This window comes from Halichoerus grypus, chromosome 1, assembly GCF_964656455.1.
Source record: "Halichoerus grypus chromosome 1, mHalGry1.hap1.1, whole genome shotgun sequence".
NCBI lineage: Eukaryota > Metazoa > Chordata > Mammalia > Carnivora > Phocidae > Halichoerus > Halichoerus grypus.
The window spans coordinates 214,673,413-214,697,585 of NC_135712.1; the positions used below are offsets into that span (position 1 = coordinate 214,673,413).

The 24,173-nt window shown below is 57.2% G+C and overlaps 1 protein-coding gene across 2 annotated transcripts; it reads left to right on the forward strand.

The window, feature by feature from the left end:
* Nucleotides 1–1,166: 1,166 nt before the first annotated feature.
* SGTA (small glutamine rich tetratricopeptide repeat co-chaperone alpha) lies at nucleotides 1,167–18,361 on the forward strand. 2 transcript variants are annotated; one of them, XM_036100974.2, is made up of 12 exons: nucleotides 1,167–1,292; nucleotides 8,946–9,085; nucleotides 9,521–9,627; nucleotides 9,901–9,985; nucleotides 11,041–11,140; nucleotides 12,165–12,269; nucleotides 13,172–13,310; nucleotides 13,859–13,921; nucleotides 14,959–14,996; nucleotides 15,744–15,833; nucleotides 16,038–16,160; nucleotides 17,178–18,361. In XM_036100974.2, the coding sequence occupies exons 2-11, from the start codon at nucleotides 8,986–8,988 to the stop codon at nucleotides 16,150–16,152; spliced, it is 942 nt and encodes a 313-aa protein (XP_035956867.1). In that variant the 5' UTR covers nucleotides 1,167–1,292; nucleotides 8,946–8,985; the 3' UTR covers nucleotides 16,153–16,160; nucleotides 17,178–18,361. The 2 variants fall into 2 exon arrangements, with proteins under 2 accessions (XP_035956867.1, XP_035956868.1); XM_036100975.2 differs by having other exon boundaries at nucleotides 1,193–1,292; nucleotides 8,986–9,085.
* Nucleotides 18,362–24,173: the final 5,812 nt, after the last annotated feature.

A 24,173-nucleotide genomic window follows, 5' to 3' on the forward strand; every position in this document is an offset into this window, starting at 1 on the left:
AGATCTCAGGCGCTTTTTGTAGATTTTCCCAACCAGCATCCTACCCAACTTCTAGCATCGAACGAATATAGGCAGGACACGGATATCAGCAGAATCCGGTGAATCAATTAAATTAAAGGCAGTTTTTTAAAAAATCGAGAAAGCTTCAGTAGATGAATCCGGGACTTCAAACAACAGGTGTTTTTAAACGGTGCAGTATCCTAACCTGTAACTATTGTAAGTCCATTAAAACAAACAAAATCTTGAAGTAAGGGGCCCAGGTAGGAAAATTTACTAGAGCCAAAATGGCCAAAAAACCCACTCCCCTTATTTCTGCAAAAGAAATTAAAGAACACCGGGCTTTAAACATGCATGCGTTTTAAACAGGATAAAAGTGAATTAGGAGAACACTTCTTGCAACTTCAACACTAACGGTGATCAGTTGTGAGTCATCCTAGGGAACTTCCTCATCACTCACCCTCTATTAAGCCCACCAAGCTTTATCCTACTTAATCTTCATTTTCGCCGTTTTCCGTACCTGGAGTTTTTTCCCTTATCCTCCAAATCCACCTCGACAAGGTGGATCTTCCCTAACCATCCCGGCCCACCTGCCTCCCCAATCATAGTCCCGGCACGCCATTTTTTCTTTATAGAGCTTGCCATCAGGTGAAAAGGGTTCGTCTACGTCCTAGCGTACTAGTTTGTAGTTCGTCGACCCCGGTACAAGGTAATGGGAGCGAACACTTTCCTGGTTTTTACAGTTGGTTTGCAGTAAATACTTGTTCGCTATTAAGCACCTGCTCTAAACATACATGTTTGTGTTCCTTTACGTCTTGTGCGTTGACTGAATGAAAGAATGCGTTTGTGGGTGGATGGGTGGGTAAGTGTAAAGGATTGCGGGTAACAGTCGCTCCCATTCACAGAGCGCCTGTGCGGCTCCGGGCGCCGGATACCCGGACACAGCAACACCACGTGGCCGGCTCGGTGCCACGTGACCGGCTCTGCGGACCGCGCCGGAGTCCGCCACCGTCCCACCATGCACCGCTCCATTCCCGCTCGAGAGGGGAAATCGCTCCTGATTTCCGGCCTCCGTTCGGTCGCAGAGGTCAGTTGCCCTAACGACCAGCTCTCCCCCACCTCTAAGTTACGTCACTTCTCCCCACGCCCGCCTCGATAATTAACGCGCCTGCGCAGAATAAAACCCAACGGGAGCCGGCTCCTTCCGCGCAGGCGTCGCGGCCGGAGGCGGGGCCGGGCAGCGCCGCGGTGCGCAGGCGCAGCCGTCGGTGGGTCGGCGTTCGGCCGCCGGAGAGGTGAGTCGTGGAGGGGGGGTGCCCGGCGTTGTGCCGGTTGGGCTTGGGGTCCGCGGCTCGGAGCTCTCGGGGTTCCAGGGCCCGTAAGGGGAGGTTGGTTTGGGGTTGGGGTCGCCGCGATCAGCTGGCTGCTGTGAGTGGGCGGCGCGAAGGGGAAACTGAGGAAGGGTGGCGTCGGGCAGGCCCTCGCCGGCGCTGGTCAACCTCCCCCGGACCCCAGGCCCGGGAAATGCTGCTTCGCAGGCCCGTGGGTGGACAGCGGGAGGTGAAAACGCCCCGCAAGCAGTGAGGGTGTCTTCTGCTGCCCGGAAACACAGTCCCTTTGAATGGGGACCCCGTTCGTGGGGCGCAGGTCGGGGTCCTGTCCCAGGAGCCGCCACTCTCCACCTGGCAAGCCTCTTGGCTTCCCGGAGCCTCAGTTTCCCCCGCTGTAAAACGGGCGTCGTCACGGTCCTTGCCAGATTGAGTGGGGTGGGAGGTGGGGGTCTTGGGAAGATTAAAGCGGCAGGGCCCCCCGCAAAGTGAGAGCTTAATAGCGGCTGTTAGGTCTTTCACAGCTCGGGTCTTCTGTCGGTTGTGCTGGAGAGGAGCTGGGGCTGAGGACCAGCTCCACCTCCTCTCACTGGCTGTGTGAGCTGGGGCAGATCGCTTCCCTCCCTGAGCAGCGCTTTTCTTCTAAAACAGGGACCCTAGAAGAACGTGCTTCCTGGGTTCTCGTGAAGTTAAGTAAGCAGAACATTCTCTGCTCAGGTTCCTTCTGCTTGTTAAGAGTTTACTAGAGAATGGCTGGTTTATTAGGTGTCAGAAAACGTGCAGTCTGCATCCCGTAGGCTGCAGGATGTTCCGTTTCCTTTGGTTTTCTATCTCTGATTGGTCTGTCTGCTTTTCTTCTCCCCAGACCAGTGGTTTTATCGCCCTGGGGGACACAGGGTAATGTCTGGGGGTCATTTGTTGTGGCCACGACTGGGTGCACTCCTGGCAGCAGGTGGGTGGGGGCCAGGGATGCTGCCTAACCCGGCAGTGCCCAGGACTTCCCCGCAGAGAACCGTCCGCAGTGTCCACAGTGGGGAAGTTAAACCTTCCTCTAGACCAGTGCTTCTTCACCGGCGTGAGCTGCACACAAGGGGGTGGGGTATGGACTCAAGAAAACTGCAGGTTTTGTGGGGAGAGGAAAGGGCACTTCGGAGTTTAGGAGGCTCTGGAGTCCCGACTGCTGGGCTCAAAATTCCTGGTTTGTGTCTTCTAAGCTGGGTGACCTCGGGTAGCACCCCCATCTTTCTGAACCTCAGTTTTTCCTTCTGTACAATGGGGTTTGTCATAAACAACCCAGGGACTCGGCTGACTGTGAGCAGGGGGCCAAATCCAGCTGCAGCCTGTTTCTGTAAATGAAGTTTTGTGGGCGCAGTTCATCACAAAACCTGTGACTGCTTTTGCACAAGACCAAAGTTGAGTGGTTTCCACAAAAGCCCTGTGGCCCTTTTCGGAAAATGATCACTGACCCCCTCCATAAGTGATTGCATGCACTGCACTGAGCTCAGGGCCTGGAAAGTGCTCAGCACGCCAAGGATTTCACCTGAGGTTTATAATTCAGTCTTTCAGGAAGGGTGAGCAACTGTAAACGGGGTTAAGCTCTGCCCCAGTTTGTGAGCTACAGTCTTAACTTTGAGCTTACATTTTCTTTTAACGATTTTATTTATCTGACAGAGAGACAGCCAGAGAGGGAACACAAGCAGGGGGAGTGGGAGAGGGAGAAGCAGGCTTCCCACAGAACAGGGAGCCCAGTGCAGGGCTCGATCCCAGGACCCCGGGATCATGACCTGAGCCGAAGGCGGATGCTCAACGACTGAGCCACCCAGGCGCCCCCATTTTTTTTTTTTTTTTTTTTTTACCAAGACCCAACGCTAGCCCCTGTGGGAAATGCTCAGCAAGGGGATTGAAGGAATAAAGGGAACTGTTGGTAGGTAGGCAAGACCCAAGGTTTGTTGTCTCTTCTGGTCTTCCCAGAGAACTTGGTCGGGTGGCTCTCAATTTGACAGGGATCTAATGTTTTCCCAAGACCATATGGTTCAGACACTGCTGAGTGCTGCAGTTGAAAGGGAAGATGTCTGTCCAGCGCTCACAGTCTGGGTGAGGGCGGGAGACAGATGACAGTTTTAAAGCCTTCTGGGCTGCTGATAAGGCTGGTACTTGGACTTTGCCAAAAAATAACGGGCATCTAGCTCTGTCTGAGATATCTTTGCAGCTCAGTGTTGAAGGGAATTAAGAGTTTCCAGGTGGGTTGGAGGAAAGGTGAGCAGTTGTGTTTGAGCGGAGCCACTGAGAATTTGGTGAAAGGCATCACATGCACACTCATGAAGTTTCAGGGAGCTTTTGATGGTTTTTAAGCATGCAGAGCATTCTGGCGGCATTTTAGAAGAAACAGGCTTTGATGGGGGTCGTGGGCTCAAGCCTCGGGACAGTCCTTGCTCAGACACCAGGGGCGGGCTAGGATGAGAGAGAGGACTAGAGCCCAGGCTTCGCACACTGCTGTTTGTGAGCAGAGCTCCGGGCTCAGGATGGAGGCAGGCAGCCCTCAGCAGCGGGCGCTCCACTGTCTGAGGGGGGTGAGAGGTCGCTCATTTTAGTGAGGCTTGCCATTTTTTCCCTTTGACCAGTTCTGGGCAGGGAAATAAAAGAAGCAGAGGCTGTTTTTGTTTTTAAATGTGGAAACGAAAAGGTGGACTGAGAGCCGGGAGGGATTGTGAAGACCACCGGAGGAGCTGGCCCCAGGACCCCCTACTCCACCCTCACTAGGCTTGCCGAGCACCCTGTGCGGCGGGCACCTCGGTGGTGCTTTCTGAGAGCTCATAAAGCACTCACTGTTCAGAGAGTAGGCCTTCTCTGAGAATTTTGTCCAGCAGCCAAAACCCTACAAGTTGTGATTGTTCAGAAGGGTCCGGGTGCCTGGTAGGAGTCGAGGAAAAGTGCTGTCTTCGTGTTTTGTTGGGCCCAGCTTTGTGGAGAGCAGAAGGTGGTTCGTCTCAAAAGCCATACGTGGAAGTCAGATTCACAAACTGTCTCGCAAAGAAGCAAGAGTTTCTGTGGACCCCCTGTGTCAGATGCCTTGCTGGCTCCGTCTCACGCCTTGGGGACATAGTCCTCGGCTGTGGACCCAGGCTCCCTCTGCTGCGGGGCTGAAGCCCAAAATGTGCAAACAGAAAGTTTGCATCAAAGTTCTTGGCCCAGAAAAATCTGACTTGTACTGATTTAGAGCCTTTACTTTTCTCACTTGGAGTTTCAGTGGTTTTCAGCTGGGTGGTTTGGCCATGTCTGGGGACATCTGTGGTTGTTACCACTGTGGGGAGGGGCATTGAAGGGGTGTGGCCAGGGATGCTGCTGAACCCCTGCAGTGCTCAGGACGCCCCCACAGAGAGTGACCTGCCTCTAATGTTAGGGCCAAGTGGGAGAGACCCTGCAGTGATTATTTGGAAAAATATTGAGTCTGGTCCCTGCTCACGCTGGACACCAGAGTAAATCCCCCGGGGGCAGAGGGTACAAACCAGGGCGACCCCAGCATCTGTGAGTCACCCCCTCTCTCCCTCCGACTCAGTGTGTGTATTTCAACATGTGCAGCATCCCAGGACCTCAGGAGTCAGATGGTTACAGAGCACAGTCTCCTGGGGGTCAGTGAAACCCCCTGACCCAGAGGTCTCACCCGGGGGGAGATTCTGCCCCTTGCTTCAGGGCACACTGGACAGAGACCAGGGATGCGGTTACCACTCTGCACGCACAGGGTAGGCCCCGCCCCCGCCACCAGCAAAGACCGATCCAGCCGCTGATGTCGGTCGTGCCAAGGTACAGAAACGCTACGTTAAGTCACGAATTCTTGTAACAGCTGGTAAGGACACCTCTGTTACCCCGTTTTATAGAAGAGAAAAATGAGGGTATTGGCTGCGACTCTTTGAGATGGGACAAAGAGCATTCTTTAGCTTAGGGTGGGGAAGGTGACGTGGAACCGGCCTCAGGCAAAGATGGCTGGCCCTAAGACGTGACTCCAGGCTCTGGTCCACCCAGGCAAATCAGGCCTCTCTGGCCTGTCATCACTGTGCCAGGCCCAGGGCAGGCTCCAGGGGACTCTGATTTATTGACAGTGAATTGCATTGGAGGGGCTGGCATTTGAGAGCAGACCAAGCAACAGCCCAGGAGAAGCCCAGGAAGCAGGCAGTGAGAGCTCATGCTGGGGAGATCAGGCCAGAGTGCTTCGAGTCCTTCGGGGGCAGGGGATCCTCACGTGCAGATGCCCTGAGGCTCCAAGATCTGGGGGCATGGGAAGGACCGGAAGTACGCCAGAGAGGAGCGTGACTTGGTCTTTAGTGTTTGAACCCTTGCCCCCATGAGCCTCAGTAGTTTCATACACTCCCCTCCCCCCGTCTTCACCACTCAGACCAGGAGGGCAGGAAACGTCTGCTGAAGACCAGACTTCCTTTCTCAGTCCGCTCTTAAGTGAGCACACATCACCATCAAGACCTGCATTCATTCCCTGGGAGAGAAGACCAAGCCCTGTCCTCCCATACACACGTATGCATACACAAAGCCCAGTGAGTGACCCGTGGGAGGGGAGGGAAGGGAAGCAGGCTCAGAAGTGGTGCCTGGAACCCGTAGGTGGGGTGTAGGCAAGATTCATTCTCCACAGGCAGCTGCCCAGACGTGACCCTCAAGGCCCGACTTAGAGCACAGCATGCAAAGGGTCCTGGGGCTGTACCTCTGAAGGGGAGGACCTCAGGCTTCGGAAACAAAAGAAGACAAAACTTTTTCTAATTCTAACTAGAAATTCTAATTCTAATTTCTTTTTTTCAAGATTTTATTTATTTGAAAGAGCACGAGAGGGGGCAGGGTCAGAGGGAGAAGCAGACTCCCCACTGAGCAGGGAGCCCGATGCAATGTGGGACTCGATCCTGGGACTCCAGGATCATGACCTGAGCCGAAGGCAGATGATTAACCAACTGAGCCACCCAGGCGCCTAATTATAATTTCTAATAAGATATACATAACAAAATTTACTGTCATAACCATCTCTAAGTGCACAGCTCAGCGGCATGAAGCACACTCACATGGCCCTGCGACCACCCCCACCCTCCATCTCCAGAACTTTCCATCTCCGCACATGGAGACTCTGTCCCCATGAAGCACGGACTCCCCACCCCCGCCCCAGCCCCAGCTCCCACCCTCTCCTCTCTGTCTGTGTGGACGGGACTCCTCTGGGGACCTCCTGGGAGTGGGGTCCTGCGGGATGTGTCCTTCTGGATCTGGCTCCTCTCACTGAGCCCAGTGTCCTCAGGGTCCCTGCACGTCGTGGCAGGTGTCAGGGTCCCTTCCTTCCTGAGGCTGGAGCGTGTTCCCGCGTGGGGATGGACTGCACCGTGTTTATTCATTCATCCATGGATGGACGTTGGTGTCGGGTCTGCCCGTCAGCTGCTGTAAATAATGCCGCTGCCGAAACAGATACCTAAAATGGGAACAGTTTGACATTTTAGTCTGTTCTTCTAGGTTTGGTGGTCAGCAGGTTGACTGGTTTACTCTCTATACCCTCTCAGCTGGGGACCAGGACTCCTTTTGGAGCTTTGCTTCCCCCAAAACGAGTGGGTTGTGGTGGCTGATCTCTGTGGGCCCCTCTATTGCCCCTAAGGTCCTCTGGTCTGGGACTGGCCATTCGTCCTCCGGGCACCGGCCCATCCTGATCCCAGACCTTCCAGTTCTAGGGAGGCTCTCCGGCCAAAGGCACTTGCTAGATAAAGGGGCTTTGTGTCCAGAAATGGGAAGCTCATTACCATCCTCAAAGAGCTTTAATTACTTCGCCTGCTTTACGGAACACAGGTGTTTTAAGTTTCTCCCTTATTTAAGATTGAAGTATAATTCACATGCCTTAGAGTTCAGTGGATTTTGGTATATTCACACTGCTGTGTAACCGACACCTTTCTCTAAGTCTAGAACATTCCATCACCCCAAAAAGAAACTCTGTACCCATCAGCTATCATTCCCCACCTCTGCCCCAGCCCCCCGGCCCCTACAAGCCCCCTTCCCGTCCGTGGATGAGCCTGTTCTGGACGTGTCCCACATCCCGGTAGAATCACACCCCGTGTGGCCTTCCGTGTCTGGGTCCCTCACTTTAAGAAGCAGCTGTCGATCGGGCGCCTGGGTGGCTCAGTTGGTTGGGCGTCTGCCTTCAGCTCGGGTCATGATCCTGGAGTCTCGGGATCGAGTCCCGCATCGGGCTCCCTGCTCAGTGGGGAGTCTGCTTCTCCCTCTCCCGCTCCCCCCTCTCGTGCTCACTCTCTCTCTCAAATAAATAAATAAAATCTTTAAAAAAAAAAAAAAAAAAAGAAGCAGCTGTGGATGGACGTAGATTCCCGTGAACCAGAGACCGAGCTCTGCACACGGCCGGCACCGAGCATCTTGACTGCCCTTGCCCAGTGGCGGTGACCCCGCCCCGTACTGACCCCATCTCAGGGTGGAGAGCCTGGGGCTGCATGACGGACTCTTCCCGGCTTCGTTTAACCATCGTGGCTGGTAACAGGTTCATGAGAATGTGGTCAGGAGGCCTGCTGCTCGTTCTCTATGGGGCACAGCTGTTCACCCCACTGGAGGAGTTTTCGGGAGACCGAGGTGCTTCCTGCTGCGGGTTCCGGCTGCTGTGCAGGTGGACTTGAGCGGCCTTGGGCCAGCCGCTTCTCCCAGACCCCCACGCCAACCTGTTGCCTCTGTCAGCAGGAGCGGCCGTGGAGGTCACGGTGTGGAGGGGGATGAGATGGTGTTGTGACGTGCCTGACCCATCATGGACCCTCAGGTGGCAGACCCCCCTCACCCCCGGAATGTTCCAGACCAGGGCTCTCCTCTGGGCACTGCTGACGCTGGAGCCTGATAGTTCTCCGTTGTGTGGGCATCCTGGGAGCCGGGGGCTGAGCAGCAGGTCCACCCAATGGCAGGAGCACCACAGACGTACCCAGACATGGCCCAGAGCCCCTGAGGCCGGATCACTCCTGGCCTGGGAGTCCAGCACACAGCAGAGGGACCCAGAGAAGGCCCTCGGACGGCCTGGAAAGGGCTCGGTGCCTCTGGGGCCTTTTGGTCTACTCTGGGCCCCTCCGCTACTGCCCCCCTCCATCTCCTGCCCCCCCCCACGATACTTGTCCAACCCCCTCATGTCCCTCGGGGGTATCAGGACCTGGAGAACCGTCAGTTTTGTTTTCTCAATCTGAGTGGAGAAGCAGGTGGGACTGGGGTCTGGCTTGTGCTTAGCTAAAACTTGGGGTTCGTAGACCTGCAGGACTAGCACTTGCGGGCTGGCCCTCTGCATCCCTGGGAGTCCCTGTGTGCCACTGAATCTGTGAAGGGGTGGTGACGGCCAAGGCCACGTGGCCTTCTTTAGAGTAAGGAGGCAGGATGGCTGGGAACACTCCACCTGCCCGAGGGAGCCTCAGTGTCTATCTGTGAAATGGGGTCATAACCGCCCTCACTTGTGCTTAAAGTGGCTTCCTTGGGGCTGGGGCTGGCGCAGGCCTGGTGAGCCAGGCCCAGCAGTCTGGGGGGCCTGGAGCGGCGGGTGCCATGGGCACTGTCTCAGCAGCACCCATACCCCCCGTCTGTGCTCCTCATGCCCTCGGCTTGGGTCCGCAGATCGTGAAAACCCCAGGGCGTTGTCTCTTCCTATCTCAAGATGGATAACAAGAAGCGCCTGGCCTACGCCATCATCCGGTTCCTGCATGACCAGCTCCGGCACGGGGGGCTCTCATCCGACGCCCAGGAGAGCTTGGAAGGTACCTGTGGGCCCACTGCCCTCCCTCCTTCCTGCCACACGTAGCCAGCCCCCGTCACCTCAGGCCCAGCATCCTGCAGGTGTTCTGGTCATCTCCCCATCTTTCGTCGAGGGGCAGTTCTGGAACCTTCTCCACCACTGCACGCGTGCAACTCCACTGAGGAGAGGGGAAAGGCTCTCTCTTCAAAGAGGGAGGGGCAGCCACGGCACCTGGAACCCGCACGGGGCTGGGTGGGCGAGGAGCCCAGGCCGGACACTGCCACCAGCGCCTTGGCGTCCAGCTGCTTCAGCTCGCAGTGACACGGTGGGAGGTGGCGTTTCGGCACCAGGTGCCAGGCCGTTGACCCGGGTTTCTCAGGGGAGGGACTCCCTCTGAGCCCCAAAGTCCTAAAGTCTGGGCTGCGTTCAGAAGAAAATGCCTTTGTCTCCCTCCCAGTTGCGATCCAGTGCCTGGAGACTGCTTTTGGGGTGACTGTTGAAGACCGCGACCTCGCTCTCCCTCAGACTCTTCCGGAAATATTTGAAGCAGCCGCTGCGGGCAAGGTGAGTCTCTGGGCTTCCCAGGACAAAAGTAACAGCACGAGTGGCCGAGGGCTCCGGAGGACCCGTGTGGGGCCCGCACTCTCTCCCAGGCTGCGTGCCGTGGAGCGTGGTTCCCGGTTTGCAGACAGGGAAGTGGGGGGCTCGCCCCGGCCACCCTGGCCTGAGGGCCTCCCCGTGGGAGCTCAGCTGCCCTCTGGGGCGGCCCCGGAGCAGGAGGAAAGCGGTAGGGTTGCCCGCTGCCCCTTAAACAGCTCGTCTTTGCCTTGGGGCCAGGAAGTGCCGCAGGACCTGAGAAGCCCCGAGCGAACTCCACCTTCGGAGGAGGACTCGGCTGAGGCAGAGCGCCTCAAAACTGAAGGTGAGGCTAGACCGTCTGCATCCCCACCAGGCACCTCACCTGCCTGGACTGCGGGGAGGGGGGCGGGGGGGGGCTGGCCCGCAGGGGTGTGGCAGTGGGGGGGGCGGGCCCGCAGGGGTGTGGCAGCGGGGGGGGCGGGCCCGCAGGGGTGTGGCAGCGGGGGGGGTTGCTGTGAAGCTGCGCACAGCACACAGGTGCGAGGATGTGCTGTGAGCGGAGCCCCGCGTGCAGCCCGTGGGAACGTGGCCAGGGCAGTCGCTGTGGAAGGCGTCCTGACAGCTCCCAAGTGGTCACACGGTGGGCTCGTGGCCCAGCCGCTCCCCTCCCAGGTGTGGGCCCAGGAGAGCTGCAGGCGTGTGTCCACGGAAGCCAAAAGGTAGAACAGCCCAAATGTCCCTAAAGTGGCAAAAAGGATAAACAAAATGTGACCTATCTGTATTCTGGAGCGTCCCTCGGCCGCGAGCAGGAGCCAGGCGCCCACACGCGCGGCCCCGGGGACGGACCCCGAGCCCACGACGCTCAGGGAGGGAACCAGACACAGAAGGCCACACAGGGTGTGAGTCCACGTGGGTGACACGTCCAGAACAGGCTCGTCCACGGACACAGAAATGAGTTAGTGTGTGTCAGAGGTTGGGGAGGGGGTGGGGGATAACTGCTGATAGGGTCAGTGCTATTTTTTGGGGAAATGGAATGTTCTGGCATTAGGTCGTGGTGATGGACACCTGTGAATATTTAAAAACTGCTGAATTATTTGAAGTAGATTTCATGAAACTTGGTTACTTCTGAAGGAAGGAGCAAAAGCGACAGTATTAGAGATTTGTGTCTCCCAAGTGTCCCAGCTGAAGCAGTGACAGTCACCAGAGTGCGGCTCAGGCCAGAACCCACAAGATGCCGGACGCAAACCACATCCTCCTTCACGCACACCCCACCCCCAAGCCTACATCTGAGTGTTGCAACCTGTGCCCCAAGGTCTCCTCACATCTTCAGAGAAAACCCCAGGAGAGCCGGGCCTGACGGGAACAGCGGGGCGTATGCTCTTCTTTCTCTCTCTTTAGGAAACGAGCAGATGAAAGTAGAGAACTTTGAAGCTGCCGTGCACTTCTACGGGAAAGCCATCGAGCTGAACCCGGCCAACGCCGTCTATTTCTGTAACAGGTACTGGCCGGGCGCACACAGGGGAAGCGTTTGTACTGTCACTTGGGGGTTGTTCAGCCAGAGCCCCAGATCAGCGGCAGGCGGCCAGCTTGGTGTCCACAGGAGCTGAGCGTGGCATTAGAATTAAAATCGGGGCCGCGTTCTGCACGGATGCTGCGGCAAGGAAATAAGCCAGACCACAGGTGACGTTCCACGCCCACGTTCACGGCGGCGCAGCTGCTGGCCGCGAGGGGCCGCGTCCGGCTGGTCCTTTTAGAGGGAGAGCTGCCTCCGCTCTCCCGCGGCCTCCCAGGACGGGCCGTTGTGCTGACGAGAGGGACTGAGTGGGACGTGGGACGCAGGGTGGCCCCGGGACCCAGCGGTGGGTACTGGGGGAGGGGGTGCCGCACGTCATCCACGCTGACGCCAGGCTAGAACTGCTTGTCGTTTTGGTTTCTTTATTTTGAGTCTCTGGGGCAGTAACACAAACAGATTGACAGAAAGGTCGCACACATAGTCCCGAGAATCCCGTACACCCTCCACCAGCCCAGCCGCTCAGTGTTGCCTATCGGATGCCTTTCTGCACTTGAAAACCTGGGAGAAACGCAAAGTGCAATATTAAAACCTGAAACTGTCCAAAAACCCATCTCGCGTGAGAGGAGACCCCTGAGAGCTTGGACGGGTCTCACGTGGATCGGTTACTGCCTAACCGATTTTATTCCCTGACGTAGAAAGGGCGCCAGCTCCCGACGGGGGGCAGAGCCTGGGTGCTGAGCCCGTGGACTTGGGGTTCAGATCCTCGTCCCATCACAGCCAGGTGCTCTGCAGCATCGTTGAGGCAAGCTGCTCTGCCTCCAGCCTCAGTTTCCCCAGGAGGCTGTCGCAGCCCCCAGCACAGGTGCTCTGCAGACAAAGGCCCTTGGCAACCCTGTGTCTCCCCCCACCCCCGCCTGACAGATGGGGAAGCCCAGGCTCCTCCCCAAAAGGCTCCTCCTTGGCAGCGAGTGAGCCCTGCAGCCCTGCCTGCCCTGCTTTGTTTCCCCAGGGCCGCGGCCTACAGCAAACTCGGGAACTACACTGGGGCCGTGCAGGACTGTGAGCGAGCCATCTGCATAGACCCGTCCTACAGCAAAGCCTACGGCAGGATGGGGTGAGTGCCCCGGGGGGACCGGGGGGGGCCACACCGTCTCTACCTTCCTGGGCTGCCCCACCCCCCACATCCGGCTGTTACCCCCTTTCCTATTCAGGCTGCTTCCCACACGCCCAGCCCCACCACCTGCCGGGTGTCCAGCAGTTTGCTTCAGTCCTGACCCTCTGCCTAGACAGAGTCAGGACTCGGCCCCACTCACATGTCCTAAATCTGGGCCTCCCCTCCTTCCGACCCAGCTGCTGTAAATCGGGTTCCCACCGCTCGCTCTCCCGTGCTCCACTGGTTTGTTGGAAATACACCTGTGCGTACCGGTTCATCGTAGAGGATGCAAAGAGCTCCACAGGGCAGGGTCCAGGAGGGTCCCCGGGTGGGAGCTCTGTCTGGCCCCCTAGAGTGGGGTGTGATGCCTTCACCAATGGGGACATTCTCCACATCTCATTGTTCAGTTTACAGCCTGCTCTCCAGCCTTCTCCCCTCCCGGAGGTTTGGGGGTCACGAGGTCCCCCATCAAATCCCAGATTTGGTCTTCCTGGCCACCAGCCCCATCCTGAGTCACCTCCTAGGCATAAACTCAGGTGTGATCAAAGGGGGTCATTATGAAAACCAGGAGATGCCTGTGATTTGGGCAGTTTCGGGTTTTAGAAGTTCTGTGCTGAGAACAGGACCAGCCATGTCCGACCACCCTGCTCTCTGCTCTGCACCCCTCCTCTGGGCCTTCAAACCTACCGTGTGGACTTGTGCCCTTGAATTCTTTTCATACACCCATCCTCTCAGCGCCCCCGGCCCTTGCGGGCCGTCCCCACCGTCCCCACCAGACGCTAGGCCACAGTGACCACTGGAGCAGTTTGGGAGTGGCGGGCAGCCTCCCAGGCCCCCTCCACACGCTGGTGTCTCTCCCCCAGCCTCGCGCTCTCCAGTTTGAACAAGCACACCGAGGCCGTGGCCTATTACAAGAAGGCCTTGGAGCTGGATCCTGACAACGAGACCTACAAGTCGAACCTCAAGATAGCCGAGCTGAAATTGAGAGAGACGCCCAGTCCCGTGAGCGGCCCTGGGGAAGGGAGCGGGTGGGAGCAGGGGAATGTGGGCCAGTTTGCTTACTGCGGTTTCCATAGGAAGGAACGGGTGAGGCAGGGGATGCAGGCCTAGGACAGGCTAGATGCGTCTTCTCGGCAGAGTCCGCGGCACAGGGGCCGGCTTTCGCTGTTGGACACCTGGCTCTGGGGCGGTCAGGGCAGGGGGTGGTGGCCCTGAGTGTGAGAACCTGATGGAGGAGGGCTGGGGGTGTGGGCCGTGGACTGGTGGGTGATGGTTCTCTGGGAATTTGTCACCCCTGAGGGCCCTCCAGGCTCTGCAGGGGCCCAGGATGTCAGAGCGTCCCACGGTACTTTTCCTAAGCGGTCGGTGCCGTGGTCGTGCCCTTGATGAAGCACCGTCTGGCCGCGAGGCCTGGCTGCTGGGTTGTGAGGACATCTGAGCCTCGGCCTCTTAGGATCCCAGCCGCCCCGCTGTGGGATCTTCTGTCTCCGTTCTGGGGGCCGGCACCATGGTCCTGTGACCACTCACCAGGGCTCTTCTCGTCCCCACAGACAGGAGGTGTCGGCAGCTTTGACATCGCCGGCCTGCTCAACAACCCCAGCTTCATGAGCATGGTAAGCTGCGCTCCCATCCCCATGGGGGCTGCCTGTCGCGGGCCAGGGCTGCCCGGCCTGGGCATTGCTGACTCTGGGCCAGGCCGTTCTCTGGGGGCCTGAGCGGGGCGCCGTGGGGGACAGAGAAGCAGCCCCAGCCCCACCCCCTCGATGCCGGGAGCCGCCCCACCCCACAGACGTCCGAGACACCGCCCCCTGTCCTGGGGCGACACCGCCCCAAGTGAGACCCGCCCAGTGTTGAGCACAAAGGACCCTCGAGCCTCCCCCAGCCGACTAAACCCAGGGGAACGGCGTGCCCTCCCCCCACTCGGTTTCCTCCTCACGCTGTGGAGACCCTGGCCGCAGCAGAACCGCACCTGCTTCCCAAGGTTCGGGTGGATGCCCCTGAGGCCGAAGCACCACCTCCCGACGCTGAGACTTAAGGCCGGAAGCGCTAGCTCTGCGCAGGGCTGGTCCCCGCACGCGCGTGTCCCCGAGTGGTCTCACCGCACCTCAGGGTCCAGGGTCTCCACGCGTCAGGAAGAGAGAAATCCCCTCAGGGCAACAAGGGGCGTCTTGCCTCCTGCATCGGCAGAGGCCGCGCTGAGTCTGCAGATGGGACGGCCGGCCGGGCCCCCAGGGACCGAAGCCGGCACAGGGCAGGGGGTTCAGCCTGGCAGTGCTCACACCTCTGACCTCCTGCGCCCGGGGTCGGCACGCAGGCTGGGTTTGTAGTTGTTAGTGCACAGCCCCCGCCGTACGTCTGGCAGCACCGGGGGGTGGTCGGGGCAGACGCTGGCCCGTGAAGCCGAGCACCTCAGCTCCGGCGCCTCACGCGAGTTAGCCAGGCCCCCGTGAGCCACGCCGGGTGGGGCCCTCTCCCCGTCCCGCTCGGCCTCTTCCTGAAACGGGTCCTAAGGAGGGACAAGACCCAGACAGGATCAAAGTGGTAAAACGTGGGAGATGAGATGGCGGGGAAAGCCGTCAACCAGGCCTGGTGTGCAGCCAGAAGATGGGTGCGGGCGCTCACGCGTCTGATGACGGATTCTCTTCTGCAGGCATCAAACCTCATGAACAACCCCCAAGTTCAGCAGCTGTAAGTGACAGCCGGCCTCCTTTGGGTCTTGTGGTTAGAATTTTTTTTTTATTGTGATATGATGCATGTAACATAAACTTACCCGTTTTAACTATTTTAGGGTTTACAGTGCAGTGGTATTAAGTACATTCATTTGCATAGCAATCACCACCATCTAATTCCAGAACATTCCATCACCCCAGAAAGAGTCCCCATCCCCATTAGGGGCACTTTCTAGCCCCCCCTGGCCCCCGTGAGCCCCCTTCCCGTCTGCGGATGAGCCTGTTCTGGACGTGTCACCCACATGGACTTACCCCCCACATGGCCTTCTGTGTCTGGTTCCCTCCCTGAGTGTTGTGGGCTCAGGTCTGGGTCTACGCCCAGGAGCGGAATTGCTGGGTCACATGGTGATTCTGTTTAATTTACTGAAGAACTGCCAGGCTGTGGTCAAATCTTAAAGCACAGTTTCTCATCCACAGCACTGCTGAAGTCGGGGCGGGTCACACTCGGGGGCATCCAGGCCGCCGTGGGGGCAGGCCAGCAATTCCAAACATGGCCTCATGTACCCTGGTTGAAGACCCCTGTCTTTAAGCCAAAAACAGAGGCTGTTCCCAAGTGAGCTGGTGGAGTTCACAGCAGCCGCCATCAGAGAGAGGGGTGGGCCGGGGAGGCTCTGGGCCCCAGGGGGGGCTCGTGTGGGTGAAGGGGCAGGGCCTGGCGGGAATGGGCGGGCTCGGCTGTCTGTCACATCGTGGGCTCTCCTTGCAGCATGTCCGGGATGATTTCGGGTGGCCACAACCCCCTGGGGACTCCCGGCACCAGCCCCTCACAGAATGACCTGGCTAGTCTCATCCAGGCGTGAGTAGACCTGCCTAGTGGGGCTCGAGGGTGGGGTGGGGGCCCACCCATGAGCGTAGCAACGGAGGTGCTGTGTCCCTGGGCTCTCCGTTGGACCCTGCATCCTCCAGCGGGTAGTCGTGCTGCCTGTGGGGGCGCGCCCAGGAAGTGGCCAGGAGGATGCCCCGGGCCTCGCGCCTGAGCCTGGGCCTGCCTGTCCCGCAGCGGCCAGCAGTTTGCCCAGCAGATGCAGCAGCAGAATCCAGAGTTGATAGAACAGCTCCGAAGTCAGATCCGGAGTCGGACCCCCAGTGCCAGCAACGACGACCAGCAGGAGTGACCAGCCACGTGAGTCCCCATGGGCCGTGGGTCCGTGAGGTCGGGAGGGCCTCCGTGGTGGGGCGTGTCGGGGATCATCAGGCCCCTTCCCAGGTGTTTCCACTCACACCCTGTTCCTTCCGGGCGGCCGTCTGTGGGTGGGCTCGTCACTCCGGCAGGTTTTGTGTAGACGAGGGCTGAGCCCCCACAGCTCCCAGGCCGCACTTGTGCGGAAAGTCTCCGGGCAGCCACAGCGGTGGCCAGCGAGGTCCCCGGGAGGGAGGCCGACAGGCCCACCCTGCCTCGCGCTGCACGCTTGGGGTTCCCTGGGTGTGTGTTTGCTGGAAGCAGCTGTTAAGGAGGCAGGATTGCTGGCAAACAGACTGGGGGTCCCTGGGGGGCCCCAGTGGCCGTGGCTGGATCAGCCCCCCCCCCCCCGGGCCCCTAAACTCATCCTGTGCCTGGGAGATGTGCTTCCTGGCACTGTGGTTTTCCCACCCAGGAGACTTGGGCATCATTGTTCTCCTTTCTCCTTTGACCGTGATTTTCTGTTAAAGATTTCAAAGGACAGGGCATCTGGCTGACTCAGTCCATGGAGGGTGCGACTCTTGATCTTGGGGTTGTGAGTTCGAGCCCCGTGTTAGGTGTAAGATTACTAAAAAAAATAAACTTAAAAAAATAAATAGTTTAAGAGTTTTAAAAACCAAAAATATTGAGCAGCAGGAAAAACAACTTTGATCTCTTCACCTGCAGCAACGAACGTTAATTATTTGGGCACGTTTTTTTTTGTTTTTTTTTTCTCCAAAGCACTCCTAAAGAAAAAAAAAGAACAAAACCTAGTTGACATCAATTTTGCATTTGTCATATGTCGTAACGTTCTCTGCAAAACACTTTTGCCAGCGCTTGGTATCCTCGGCCCCAGAGCCTGCGGGGATGTTCTGCGTCCGCGCTAATGCGGCGCTGTGGCCCCCAGGGGCCGCCCCAGCCTGTGAATGCGGCCACCTGGCCAGCGACCTGACTCGCCGCCCTCCTGTCTTCTCCCCCCAGCCCTCCCAGTGCCGCCAGCTTCTTCCCACCGACTGGAAGCCGTCTCGCATTTTGCTGTCTTCTCCCCTTGGACCACCCAAGAGAGAAAAAGAAACAGAAACTGGACCTGCATGTTAAGATGGATTTTTATTACTCCCTTCACCCTCCCCTCCCTGTTTGTAGTCTCCCACGGCCCCCAGACCCTTCTCGAAACAGAGCCAGCAAGCTGTGAACGCAGACCAGCACTGATCTCTCCCAGCCCCCTGAAAACCCAGTCACGAAAGTGTTTTCTAGACTGTTCCGGGGCGGGGGTCGTCCTAGGCCACTCTCCAGGAAGCAGCCCATTCTGTGTCGAGCCATGTTGGGGACGCCCATGGCCCCCAGAGCCCCTCTCTGCAGCCCCCGCGGTCTGTCTGCAGAGGAGACGTGAGAAGCCACCTGTAGGCCAACGTTGGCCTCCCCGGCCGCGCCCTGCTCGGGTGCGCTCACTGCCAGCCGCGGTCTGGGCACCGGTGGCCGCCATGCCCCTCGGATCGCGGGTTTTCGTGTGAGGAGCTCTTCAGACACATTTTCCTAAAGGACGATTTCCGTGACCTTGCATCCCAGTTGGGAGCAGGGCTGGGACCGACCTGGGGCGCACAGGACCAGGTACTGGGACTTTTCTTCCAGTCGAGCATTTTGATGGACACGTGTCTCATCTCTGATCCTCCTGTCCCAGTACTCACGACCGACAGACCCCAAGGGGCAGATCGTGACCTTTCAGCCTGTCTCCAGCCGGGAGTCCAGCCCACTGCCCTTCTGCCCGGCCGGCCTGTCTGGGTCCTTGGCAGGCTCTCCTGTCCTGTCGAGGGCTGGGGGGCCAGCAGGGGCCCCTGGTGCCACCAGAGCTGCTTCTGGGGAGCAGGCATGCCAGCCTGCCCAGGACACGAGGCCATCGTGGATGTGCCCACGGCCTCTACTCAGGCAGGATGGGCGAGGGGGGTCGGGTCTGCGGGCGCCAGCGTTGGCATCTGGATCGTGTGAGGTTCCCTGGTGGTCCGGGCCGTCTGCGAGGTAGACCCAGTACGTGTGTGTCGTAGGTAACTAGTAGGAAGACGGGCACTGCCAGCCACCCGCAGTCCGTCCCACGTCTGGCAAGATGTGTCCTAACTTGAGTGCTAGCCATGGTGACAAGAAAACGTGTGGGGAATAAATAGACATCACGATCTCTGCTCCGCTCGGCCTCGACCTCTCGCGCCACCCCTGCCCTCCTGCCCAAGCTTCCAGAAACCCCCAGCCTGGGGCTCCCGCCTCAGGCGTATGCCGGGTGTCGGTCATGTCGACGGCTGACACGACGCAGCTGGAAGCCGTTCCCACGTCAGGGGTCGCGGATGATTCCAGAAACAGCAAACCTCTGGGCTGCTCCTGGAGTTTGTCTCTCCCACACCTTCGCTTCCCACCACACTCACTCCAGGGACCAGCCTGGACTCCTGGCCTCTCGGGCAGAGCTGTGAGGGTACCTCCACGCCCCCTGGGGTAGCCCGCAGGGCCACCTGCCGCGCTGAGGGACGTGGCGCAGGCAGCCTGCGTGTGAGGGCCGCCCGCTCCCCTACAGACGGGGAATCGATTCCCGGGGAGGGGGGAGCCGGCACGTGTATCTCGTGGGGCGTGTGGGGTTCCTCCGCAGGCTCACCGGCAGTCCCGATTCTGGGGACGTCTGTGGCCATCGCGACCGCGTCCGGGGGTGAGGGGCCGGGGACGCAGCTCAGCCCCCGCAGGCCCAGTCTCCGTGCTCCTGAGTGCGCTCAGCAGCCCCCCGTCGGTTCTGCACTTGGCACGAGCAGCCCGTGTGGTGCTGATGCGCCTGTCCGGAGAGCCACACTCAGAAGCACTGGGAGGCACGGGGCCACGAGCCCCGTGTTCCAGAAACCCCTCCGTATGCATTACAGGTCTGCCCAGGTCCTCTCACTCCTTCCACCCTGCGTGTCCATCGCTGAGCAGCCCTGCAGGGCCTCTGCCCCACACCCAGCCTAAGTGTTCAGGAAAGATCCAGAAACTTTCCGTTGGAGCTGCTGGCGGAGTGGGAAGAGGGGAAGAAAAGAGTAGCTGTCAATGTCTCATCCCAGAAGCTGGTGGCTTCTCCGTGTGACTTGACGAGATGTGTGTCGTGGGTAATTACTGCTCGATCCCACACGAGGTAGAAATAGGATCTTTCTGAATATTCCTGTCAGAGGTGCATTGAGGGGGAAGGAAAAAACGGCAATTAAAGACGGAGTTAGCATAAGTCGTGACTTGGAGAAAGCTTCCAGGAGTAGGCTGGGCCTTGAGATGCTGGGCGGCTGCCTCTACCATAGATGGAATCACGGGGTCTGTCCTCTGTGCCCACACCCTCTGTGCGCGGTTGCCCGGCCCTGGACCGCGAGCCCCACCCAGATTAAGTCCCAGGACACCGAGGAAGGAAAAAGCAAGGGGTCTCCCCCACGGTCAGTTATGCCCCCAGGGCCTGGGCCAAGTCTGGGGGACATCGGGTTGTCGCAGCGAGAGGGCTCCTGGCATCAAGAGGCTGGGGCCAGGGAGCTGCTCAGCCCCCCGCAGTGGGCACCCTGCGGCATTCCCAGCTCCCAGTAGGCCCTAGAAAAATGTGTCCGATAAACAGACGTCCTGAACCGCTCTGCCACCAGCAGAAGCAATCTGCTCACTCGCTCTGGAGGGCTCCGATCTCCGCAGCAAGGCTTTGCCCCAGGCTGGGTGACGGCTTTCCCAACACGCCCCCTCCATCCTGAAAATCAGCTATTTCAAAGTGGCCCTGGCCTGGGAGATGCTGGGGCCAGCAGGTGGCGCGGCAGCGCCGTGGCCTCCCGGGCACGTCGTCCCTGGCGGCCGGCGTGCCGCATCGGGACTAGAAAGAACAAGGCTACATCTAATCCTGAAACCACCCGGGGTTCGAGCCTAGAAATGGCCATGGTCCTAGGGATCAGGGCTGTGCTCTTAGAGCTGGCTGTCCTTTCAGAATTCTAAGCTGTAGCCAGGACGCTGGGCCACCATCCTGGGGTCGGAGAATGCGAATCCCCTCCGGGGTGAGAATCACAGATTCTGCTCCGCTCGTGGCTGTTGGAAGCTCATGTAGACTTGGGGGGGGGGGTCCATTCTTCCCTCTCTCGTTACTGTGCTTCTTACACTTCATCAAAGCATAAATACATACGTGTAAGTGCACAGAGTATGGGCAAATGGCTGGATGAATTTCCACAAAGGTTGGCACCCGGACCAAGAACAGAGCCCACCCAGCACCCTCATCATGCCCCCACACTCATTACCACCTTAAAGGGTAACACTCCCCCAATGTTTAGGACCATGGGTTAGTTGTGCCTGGTTTTGATGTGGATAAAATGGAATCTAAGGGGAAAAGGTAAAATTATAAAAATCATAGAAGAAAATTTAGGATATGATTTGGGGTAGGCCAATTTTTTTTTTTTTAAAGATTTTATTTATTTATTTAATTGACAGCGAGAGAGGGAACACAAGCAGGGGGAGTGGGAGAGGGAGAAGCAGGCTTCCCACGGAGCAGGGAGCCCGATGTGGGGCTCGATCCCTGGACCCCGGGATCATGACCTGAGCCGAAGGCAGACGCTTAACCAACTGAGCCACCCAGGCGCCCCTGGGGTAGGCCAATTTTCTTAAAGAGAACACAACACTGTGATAGTTAATCTTATGTACCCACTTGGCCACAATACCCAGATATTTGGTCAAACACCAGTCTAGATGTTGCTGGGAAGGTATTTTTTTAGATGAGAGTAACATTTAAATTAGTTGGCTTTGAGTAGAACCGTGGACCCTCCATAATGCAGGTGGGCCTCGCCTAACCAGTTGAAGGCATCCAGAGACAAGACCGGTCCCTTGAGGAAATTCTCCTCAGGGGAATTCAGCCTCTAGATGGCCTTGGGACTCGAGCTACAGGGTCAACTCTCCCTTGGGTCTCCAGCCTGCCTGAGTGGATGAGGCCATTAGCAATATATATTTCACAAAAATATAAAGTATTCCTTCAAATCCATGAGAAAAATAGAACCCAATTTTTCAAAAAGCTTTTTTTAAAAAACCGTTTTATTCATTTGACAGAGCACGAGCAGGGTGAGCGGCAGGCAGAGGGAGAGGGAGAAGCAGGCTTCCCGCCGAGCAGGGAGCCCGATGCGGGGCTCGATCCCAGGACCCCGGGATCACGACCTGAGCCGAAGGCAGACGCTTAACGACTGAGCCACCCAGGAGCCTGAACCCAATTTTTTAAATGGGCAAAACACTTAGGTCTTTCAAAAAAAAACAGGGTATGCAGTTAGCCAGTAAGTGTATGAAAGAAGGCTCGATTTCATTAGCTATCTGAGGAACACTATTAAAACCATAATGTAAGGCAAATACACCAGAGCGGTTAGAATGAACAAAGCAAGTGCTGTTCATATGCATCTGGGGCCCCAAGAGCACCCCAGGCGCGGGGATGTGCCGGGAGGACCCCCAGGGCTCAGCAGATGGTCGACCCCACGGCCGTGGTTTATACAGAGAGGACAGGAAGCCAGATGAGCTCAGGGCAGAGGTGTGGGGGGCGGGGGCGGGGGCGGGGACACCAGGCATGAGCTTCCAGAGTCCTCTCCCGGGGTGTCCCACAGGACGCGCTTAGCTCCCCCCAAACAATGGGACCGTGTGTGTGAGGTGTGGTCTCCAGGGGGCTGGCAGAGACCCAGTGCCTGGTTCTCTGTGGGGGTCGGTCTCGCGGGCCCCTCTGCCCGGCTTGGGCCTGGACCCCAGACTCCGGGAGGGGAGCAGGCGCTCAGCCCGAACCTCGTGTCTGCACAGACGGTTCAGGGACCCGAGCCCCCTGGAGGGCAGAAGCCCCTGGAGTATGGTTCCCAGATGCCACTGAGGGCCCGCCTTGCAAGCTGGCCTTTCCCAGGACAGCAGTCTCAGGTCGGCTGTGTTAACTCTTCTGCACCAAAGGGGAAAAGTTGGCTGTATTAAGTCCTAAAAGCAAGGGTTTGCATCCCGTGGGGCCCCCGATGTATAATACGAGCTGTGGACGTATGCCCAACAGCAACACATATGAATGGCCACCCACAGGCAAGTAGAGGCATGCTCAGAGCAGTGCCCTAAGCAAGAGCCAACACCAGAAACTACCCAAATGAGCCTCCGTGCAGAATGCTAGATGCGTGGGAGTCAGGAGCAGGAAGGAATCTGCAGGGGTCATGGTCGTGGTCACTCTCTTGACTGTGAGGGTACTTTCACAGGTATTTACACATACGTCAGAACTCACCAAGTTGCACACTTTAAATATGTGTCATTCCTTGTATGTCAATTATCCTTCAATAAAGCTGTTAAAATGGTTTTATTTCATGTTTCCGTAATATTTGTTCCCCTCTTGTATTTGCTCTCCTGTGAATCATCTATTCATCTCCCTTCCCATTTTTATTCTAGGATGTTTGTTCTCTATCAAGCACTCTGTCGTCTGTCGTCGGCATTTCCTTCTGGTCCGTATCTTGTTTCTTAAGCCCATTCACAGTGTCTTCCACTAGGGGAGATTTTTGAAGTTAGACAATGCGGTCAGATGTGTCAGGTTTTTTCCTATGGTACCCTGAAGATATGTGCTCATACATAGGTCTTGGAGCCTAGGAAGTTTTCAAAAATACATCCTTCTCCGAGCAGCCTCATTCTCTAAATAACTATGAACAAATATTGCGCATCATGAATTCTTCTATAGGAAGGTGTCACCCTGTGGGCATTTACCTGGTGTGCACTTATTACAAACAATCTTTTTTTGTTGTTGTGAATTACGGAAACCAGGAAAAGACAATATAATAATGAATTGTCTAATGATAACAAATAGCCACCCCATATTTTGTGCCTACAATGAGGAAGGCAGAAATTGGCATTAAGTGTTAAGAACTCACAGACATACTTAATCTCTGCAAAGCCCAGCTCAGTCTTCTAGCACCTCCAATATCTGTACCTCCTCCAGTCTTTCCTATTTTAGTGAACAACGCCATCTAACTGCTCAAACCAGAGAACTAGAAGTCACCCTGACACCTACTCCTGCAACCTGCCCAGACAAACCAGTGCCACCTCCTGTCAACTCACCCTCCATCCTGGCTTCTCCATCTCCGCTGCCAGCGCCCTTACCTAAACCAGTACCAGTCCTTGCCCAAATGACTCAACCAGTCTCCTGCCTCCATTCCTGCTTCCCTACAATTCAGTCTTTACACAGACGTTAGAATCACCTTAAGAGATAAACTGGATCACAAGCCTCACCTGCTTAACACCCTTCAATGAATTGCACTGCATGCACGGTAAAACTCAAACTCTTTAACATGGTCTGTGGGACTGTCCCTAATCTCTCCCCTCCCTGTTGCTCGCTAACATTCAGCCAGCCTTCCAGTTCCTCCAACATGGCAGCTCTTTTCTACTGTTACATCAACTATGCTCTGCTGCCCCTACTTCTCCCCAGTTTCTTTGGTTAATTCATACACAAAACTCTCTTTCTTTTCATAGCATTTCATACAGTCTGGGTCCTCAGCTTCAGGGTCTCTCAAGGTCTGCAATCAAGGTACCCACTGGGCAGCAGCCATCTGAAGGCAGGCCTCGGACAGGACCCCCTTCCAAAACCACTCATGTTGTCGTTGGCAGGATTCAGTTCCTTGCAGGCTCTTGCACTGGAGGTCTTAGTCTCTTGCTGACTATTGCCTGGAGGTCATCCTCAGTTCCTTGCAGTGTGGGGCTCTCCAACATCTCAGCTTCTTTCTTCAAGGCAGGCAGAGGTTGTGCTAGGAAGATGGAAGTCATTCTTTTGTTTGTTTTTTACTCCATTAATTTAAAAAAATTTAAATTGTGGTGAGATATACATAAAATTAAACTCTCCATTTTAACAACTTTAAGTGCACAGCTCTGTGGCATGAAGCGCACACACACTGTTGTGCAGCCACCCCCACCCTCCGTCTCCAGAACTTTCCATCTGCCCACACGGAGACTCTGTCCCCATGAAGCACGGACTCCCACCCCCTGCCC

Coding starts and splice junctions, on each gene's coding strand:
- SGTA (XM_036100974.2), top strand. CDS start 8,986: ATGGATAACAAGAAGCGCCTGGCCTACGCCATCATCCGGTTCCTGCAT. Junction 11,141..12,164: donor GCCGTCTATTTCTGTAACAG/GTACTGGCCGGG, acceptor TTGTTTCCCCAG/GGCCGCGGCCTACAGCAAAC. Junction 12,270..13,171: donor AAAGCCTACGGCAGGATGGG/GTGAGTGCCCCG, acceptor TCTCTCCCCCAG/CCTCGCGCTCTCCAGTTTGA.